Below are 7690 nucleotides of genomic sequence, written 5' to 3'. Positions count from 1 at the left end.
TGTTTACTTGGTTTGATTTGTATTAGAGTACAGTTATCACTCGCATTTCCACCCTTCTGTTGAAGGTCTGTGCGGCGTCCAGATGAGAATCGCATGCTGGGTAACGGCGAATTGACTAGAGCCCGGCAAGTCAGCCGTAGCTTGAATCGTACGTATGTAAGTGATGATCTTGAATTACTTAACTTCAGTTTGCAGACTTTCACCGAAAGTGCACGGCGGAGAGTAGAAAGGAAGCTCAAGTCATTTCTCAGCTAAGACAAAGTGCTGCATAACGCATAAGAGGTGAGGCCTTGAGGAATCCGGTGTGCTATGTACATAAAATTCGAATGTAGCGGGTTAACGAAACGCAGTAACCGGTTTAGCTTATGCGTAGGAGACCAAGAAGGACGAGCATAACGTTCGTGGATGAGCTGGGTAGTGAGAGCAACATCAAGTATTCGAGTCTGCAGCTCCGATCCGCATGGCAGACGAAACTAGAGTTACAAAGTTTAAACCACAGGGTACACAGGGCCCTCCCCGCTTTCACAGAAAAGGGGAGGAAAAAATCGGATCAACCCATAGTGGACACACTGGGAATTGAACCCAGCACCTTCCGCATTTCACAAACTACGTGCTAAGCGGATGTGATAACCAACTACACCATGTGCCCCTGCTTAAATGGGGCATTATATCCCAATATATAATACTTCATTTAGCTCAGTTGAAGAAGAGTGCACATGTACTAGTGTTACATCAGAAAGGTTGGTGTAAATTACATGTAAGTAAATAAGTAGGTAAATTACTGTAAATTACATCATTTACAGTGAGGCCCGGACAGGAGGTGTAAGAAAGTGTCAAAAACTCCCCAAGGGCCCAGAGTCTGCTGTGCAGCAGAGAAAACACACTCAGGCAGAGAAAGGCATATGCATGCATTCTACACCTACAGTGAATGAAAATTCTGCTGCTTGCACTCTGCCCACACCATGTCTGACCTCTCATGAATAGTATCAGATAGAATGCCTGCCATGTATGCCACTGTGTACAGCAGCTTCAGCTATGGCTATTTGCTCCACTTCCAGTGGGTTAGAAAGTAAACAGAAATGCATGCTCTTACTTCTCCCTGACAGATCCATTGTTATTAAATACCAACTGCCTGCTTCTAACTTTTATTATCTGTAACTCTCTAGTGACAGCTCTTCATGGTGTAGCTGGGTCATAGTGGGACCAAAGCTTCTGTTCAATTATTTTTGGTAGTTACAAGCATCCCTTCATGGTACTCCACTACTGGATGCTTGCACATGAGGCGCACGATACTTAGATCTATGATGCATGACCTTTGACAAGCTCTCCTCAGTTTTTGGTACCTTGAATACCAGCTTCATTACTACAGCTCAGGTTGCCTTGGATAACTTTGCGGCAGTAGTATGGCAGTCACAGTCTCACTGGTGGTGGTAGCACTTCATCAGTAGACCATCTCTCAAGGTTTCTCAGCAAACAGATGGCTGGATGACATTAACATTGACCAGATGCTGCTTATTCTCGAGGTGAAGATTGCAGCATTGGATCAGCAGCATCATGCACTGGACACTGATGAAGAAGCTTCTAGGAATTAATTTGACAGCACACCCATCCCAGAAAGAGCACCAAAACTATGCGTTGTTGGCAGTACCCTTGAAAATGGCAAGGCCTCTTATCTGGGAGTGTCTTATCTTTCTAACTTTTTCTTACTGTTATTGACCATAATTTACTGTAATTTATAGTGGAGCAAATGGACTGTAGCCTCCGGTAAATAATGTAAATTACAGGGCTTATTTACTTATAGTAGGCCCTGAACTTTTTTATACATTACTTATATTTCCGGGGACTTTCTGATGCAACATCAATACATACGTTGGGCTGGCAATGTCTTCTCCCACCTACTGCCTTTATTGTCGATTTCCTCTGCCATCATTAATGTCACTACTCATAGCATGCAGAGACTGCTTTAAGACATGTGTAAGCCTCCTGCAGGGGCAGCTGGCATCAGCGGCAGTAGCAAACATTGGTTTATCCTATCTCAAGGCTTCCGGACACAGAACTAGTTCAGTTGGCTTTGCTGCACAATATTGATACACACAGTACTCTAGCGGCCCATCCAGCTGAGTATGGTACGCTTCTAGCTGTCACATTACTTTCACCAAAACAGACTCTCCTGTCAATCTAGAATGAGGACGAGCCACTGACCAGTCTAGAAGGCCTGCAAGGCCTTAAGGATTCTGAGATTTCAGACCAGGAATGGAAGATCCATACAGGTATGTTTGCTCATTTTTGGCTTGCAAGGCACGTGGTATAAACAATGACCTAATACTATCTCACAGCTATGCCGTGTGCGCAGGTTGCACAATCTATACTCTGTAGCAGATGCTCCCAGACTTCTTTACGACAGGACTCATGTCAAGCATAGCTGCTCTCAAATACAATGCTACCTCGCAATGCTACTCTTGCTGATCAGGACTTTTGTGTGCCTGCAGCTCTCTGTCATGCTGGACCTGTCGAAAATATTGATATATTGGATGGGAAGTTGCAGCTTTGTCTTCTTGTGCATTGAGCAAGCGCCTCTGCAGGCCATGCCACTCTACACCATGGAGTGAGCCAAGCAGTCAGTCTGATGTTGGTGAAGCATGTATAGAATCAACCTTAGATCAAGCCGTGCTTCCACACCAATGAGACAACAATTCAATCTCACATCTCATTCCTTCATTTTGCCTTCCTCTAGCACCATTCCATTGTCTGCCCCAGGTGTCTGTTCGATTTCAAGGTTCTCAGGTGGGTCCATTGCCTAGCGCAGGTGCTTGCATGTGACACATGACTTTTCTCAAGTCGTTTGGCATTGGCCCTAAACTGATGGTGCAATCACTCATAAGCCAGTGTCGCTTTCTTGTCTCTTATCTCTCACTCTTTCCCCTCTTCCTCATTCCTTCTTGCAGCAAGACCTATGGCATTGCAGCTAACACAAGTGTACCAGTTGGCAATGGGTAGTTGAGAGCTAGAAGGCTCATTTTCTGGTATGTAACTTCTTGTCAACTCTACTAGTACTATGTCAGGCTAATCGTGTACGTGGCATGTCTCAGATCTTACTTACAGGTGATCAAGAGGCTGTAGATAAGGGGCTTCAGCTATGGCAGATGAACATGTGCTGGTAAGCTTTTTATTACTTATGCCTCCATATAGAGTGTTGACTATGAGAACATGCCAAACTTTTCTGCAGCTTGAATGACAAGTTTCAGGCTGGTGGAAGCAACGCATTGGCAATATATGGAAAGATGAAGAAGCCTAATGCAGTACCTAGTCCATTAGTTGATATTTGGTGATGTACACTCTGAGAGCCCAAATATATTCTGATTGTCATTTTTAATGTAATATATTCTGTGTGAGCTACTATATATGGTATATAGTCTGTGCTCCAGCATGTGCTCATGGGCTGGTTCTGTTGTGAGTATAGCCCTGCCCTATATTTTTCTCTGTATTTCTACAATTCCTCTCTGGTTTGTACGATGTCTAGAAAGTTGTCAGTGCCCAAACCCTCATGTTAGCACCAGTTTACTTTCACACCTCCATAACACATCAGCACATCAACACGCCTGACCTGCTCACATAACACCGCCATCAAGGAGGCTATTTGCACAGCTCTCCAGCATTTTCCAGTGGAGTCCGATCAGCATCAGACATCTGACCTCCACTGGTCTCACACAGCATCAAAGCTGACTCCCATCCTTTAGAGTTTGATCAGCATTGAACATTCAAACCTTGTTGGCCTGGCACATGTCATACACTATGCCCTATTAGCTGCAGACTTTCACACTGTCTCAGTGGATAGCTGCCTCAGTAATACAGTCCTACAATTGCCATCAGGAATCTGATCAACAAGGAACACTCAACCCTAACTACATCAGACATTCTGAATCAGCAGCCACATCATTAGCTCACTACCACAAACATGCTGATGATCTAGACTCTGTCATCCTAGCAGCAGCCTAGATGTGTTATCATGCATGACTCTCTGGGCCTACACCTCACTCTTTGATCAACATCGAGTATCCACTCTAGTGACAGCCCAGAAGCATAGTCGCTTAACTACTAAGCCACCTGTACAAACTATGGCTAAACACACATCAAGAGTCTATGACAGATGAGATACTGCATTTGCTAGAAACTATATAATGTCAGGATATGCCATTACTTCAGATAGTATTTAGTGTACATTACCTGTATGTAGCGTAGCTTGTGTGTATGTATGTGTGAGCCACGTTGCAACAATGGACTAAGCACTGGTTTGTGTTGCCGAGGCTGCCATTGTATATCACGACCCAACCTACCTCTGATGTGTGGTGTGTCTAGTGCCTCACCTACATCTAATATGCCAGTTTGCCTGCCTCACCCACTTCAGAGATATCTAGCCTCAACATACTCTGTGTATTCATACTGTATAATGTACTAACATCTGTGGCCAATAGAGAGTTATCCTGCCATAGGGTGGCTCCCACCAAGGTTGAACTCACTTGACCACCAAGCCCTTCAATATGCCAAAGGTTCACAAAGTGAAGTTATCAGGTTGGCCACCTTAATGCAGCTTGCAGTTTCCAGATGAAGAGAGCAAGAAACAGTACCACCAAGAGGTGCTAGGCTTGCCCGGTCCCATTGATTGCTAGATTGCACACGTCATGGACAAGTTTGACATGATTTGGGCAAAGGGTAAGACCTTCGTACTCAGGTTCACTTTCATTGTACTGGAACTGGTGCAGCTAGAGGGAGGTGTTATGGGCCACTTGCAGAACTTGTAGTGGACTGGGTGGGTGGCTGGGTCATCTGCAAATGTGAGTATCTGTATCATGTGTGGATTTGTTTATCAAAGTGAGTTGATATGCTTACAGATGACTGTGTCCCTGCCAGCATGGTTCTGACTTGGTCACGCTGCTCAGACATCAGCATGCTGGAGTATTCCACATTGAAGTCAAAAGGCTGTGAGTCACTGGAAGTACTCATGCTAGTGACAGCTGAGGAGAAGGTGGAGGATAGACATCTGTGAGTGTACACTGTTCACTCTTTTGAATGACAAAGGCTGATTTATTGAAGTGAAACTACCAGGATATTCTCTGTAGCTGCATTGTGTAACACAAAGAAAGCTAAACATGCAGTCAATGACCAGTGGCTGATGCAGCAGTACCATGCCATTGTGGTGTGGTTCTTTGCCTCCACTTATGAGCGCCATCTTCTCTGCCAATGCGACCTCTAGTGAGTTACAGCCTTTTATACTCATATCAGCCTAGTTTGACCACATTGTATACAGGGTGTCAGCACACAATACTGGTACTCCAACTAATGAATAGTAGGTGGAGGCGGCAGGTCAAAAAGGTATAGATCATGAGCAGTGCAACACCCGCCATGATGATAAGGTTGTGCTCGAATCAGTGCCCTGGTGGAATTAAGGGGTACTCTAAATTTGTATATTGGTCCAAATGATAAATGTATTTGGAGCATATCTAGTACAAATATTATACTATAATTTGCAAAACTATTGAAGCACTCTTATCCAGATCAAGTGTATGTTGGGCCACAATTTGTCCTGTATTTGAGGTATGATGACCGCACACTGCCAGGGTAGCTGCAGTCATCCTATGCATAATGTGAGCACTGTCTAGTCCAATATATTGCACATACTAACTCTTTATATTTGAACACCCAACATACACTACATCTGCATTGAATCTTTGCTGGTATCTCAAGTGTGATATGTTTCAGCAGACGCAGTGAGATGTCCACCACAGTACAGGCTCAGAACTCTAATTTAGGCAACACTTCGGGTTCAGCTAGCAATAGCCAGACTTTGACTCACCAGCCTAAATCCAAACCTAACCTTGCACCACTGTGCTGCCAAACACCTATGTCACAGATATAGCACAGCACCTTAGGAACACTTTCAAAAAATACAGGGCAGGGCTATGCCCACAACAGGTCCCAGGCTCAGGTTGATGCAACTAACACCCAGCAGCACTATTCTGATCATGAGCCAAAGCTTGTTCCAGGCTTGCTCGCAAACACTGATTCAAAATTGGCTGAACTATTCTGCTGGGACCCTGGAACCAGATCAATTTGTGATATCTGATGCATGTCTTATCAAAACCTTGTCATGAGGTTGGTTTGATCTCACCGCCACCCATTGGTGTAGCATCAACTTTTGTGCCCTCCTTTTTGGGCTCAAACCAGCATGGAAGGTATTTGTGTTAAGCAGATGGGCTTGCACAGTTTTATCAGAAGCTATTCCAGCATGATCAAACAAATATCTGTACTAACTGTTTGATTACTTTTTTTTATTGTTTATAAATGTTTAGAACTGTTTACTGTGTGTTTACAAAAAAAATTACACATAAACTAAACAGTTAGAGCCTTACATCAAATAAACAAACAAAACCGAGGGAGAGAAGAAACAAAAAGTCAGCTTCATTAATGGACACACTGGGAATTGAACCCAGCACCTTCCGCATTTCACAAACTATGTGCTAAGCGGATGTGATAACCAACTACACCATGTGCCCTTAAATACATGCTGCGCTGTGGCACATTATGATATCCTATTCAACGTAGACTTGACCAACGAAGAACGCACGACGTCAGGGTATTGTGTCGGGCTAGCAATGTCTTCTTCCACACTCTGCTGTCTCCGTCGTTTATCCTCACTATCATCGCCGATATCGATACTAACAACATGTAGAGGCTACTCCAGAAAATGTGTGAACCTCCTGCCAAGGCGACTGGTGTCGATGGCAGCAGCGAACGTCGGTCTGTCCGTCTCAGGGCCCCCGGATGCGGAACGAATGTACCCGTCTTTACCACACAATATTCGCGCGGATCGTTGCTCAATGGCCCACCACCCAGCTGAATATGGTACCCTTCTAGTTGCTGCTCTGCTTTCGCCCAGACAGACTCTCCTATCGACCTCAGACGAAAGCGAGCCACCGTTCAGTCCGGAAGACCCGCAGGGCCATAAGGATTCTGAGATTTCGGATCAGGAATGGGAAATTCGCACAGGTGTGTTTGCGTATTCGCGTAGTGCGGGGTGTATCATATAAACGACGGCCTGATACTACCTCTCAGTCGTGCCGTGTGCGCAGGTCGCGCCACCTACATCCTGCAGCAGACGCTCCCAGACTTCTTCGCGACTGGACTCGTGTCGAGCACGGACGTGCGCCCCGACCCACCAGCTGCTGTTAGTCCACCGAAAAGACGCATGTGGACATTCCCTGGCGCGATATGGCTCGGCCTCAGACCCAAGCCTAGTGTGAATACGAGTACGAGCGTCAGGGCAAAAACGAAGGATGGAGGCGCCGATGGCGAGAGCATCTACGGCCCACGCATTAAGCTGACATACACCCCACCGACACCGCTACCCGCGCCGTTCCCGAAGACTCTCGCGTTCGAAGGCCTACATCTGTATATTGCTAGCAGCATCTTTGTGCGACACACTTTAAACGCGCTCTACATGGACCTCGCGGTCACGCTCCGCCGTGTACGTGTCTATGGAAGCCAGGAGTCGGGTAGGTACCTGATCTTGCGTGAAGCGTCCACTAACACATACTCCTTACAGGGTCACTTCCTCCTGGTGTCCCGCCCATAGCTCGTCCGAAGAGAGAGGGTAGAAGAGCAAGAGACAAGAGATTATCAATTGGCCTCACTG

General features: G+C 45.7%; 1 protein-coding gene and 2 non-coding genes across 3 annotated transcripts; 1 reads left to right on the top strand and 2 right to left on the bottom strand.

Moving 5' to 3' along the window:
* Window positions 1-561: 561 nt before the first annotated feature.
* On the bottom strand, window positions 562-649 carry PHACADRAFT_t99. Its single transcript has one exon. It is a non-coding gene; the product is annotated as a tRNA-Ala (tRNA).
* A 5814-nt stretch (window positions 650-6463) lies between these two features.
* PHACADRAFT_t98 lies at window positions 6464-6551 on the bottom strand. Its single transcript has one exon. It is a non-coding gene; the product is annotated as a tRNA-Ala (tRNA).
* Window positions 6552-6875: 324 nt separating this feature from the next.
* PHACADRAFT_197569 (uncharacterized protein) lies at window positions 6876-7630 on the top strand (the record flags this gene model as incomplete). Its single annotated transcript, XM_007397784.1, has 3 exons — window positions 6876-7044; window positions 7128-7522; window positions 7601-7630. 3 exons carry the CDS (start codon window positions 6876-6878, stop codon window positions 7628-7630), a joined length of 594 nt encoding a protein of 197 aa, XP_007397846.1.
* Window positions 7631-7690: the final 60 nt, after the last annotated feature.

The sequence above is a fragment of the Phanerochaete carnosa genome (genome assembly GCF_000300595.1).
Source record: "Phanerochaete carnosa HHB-10118-sp unplaced genomic scaffold PHACAscaffold_7, whole genome shotgun sequence".
NCBI classification, from domain to species: domain Eukaryota; kingdom Fungi; phylum Basidiomycota; class Agaricomycetes; order Polyporales; family Phanerochaetaceae; genus Phanerochaete; species Phanerochaete carnosa.
The sequence above is the reverse complement of the archived record's forward strand: the minus strand, read 5'-3'. Positions and strand labels throughout refer to the sequence as shown.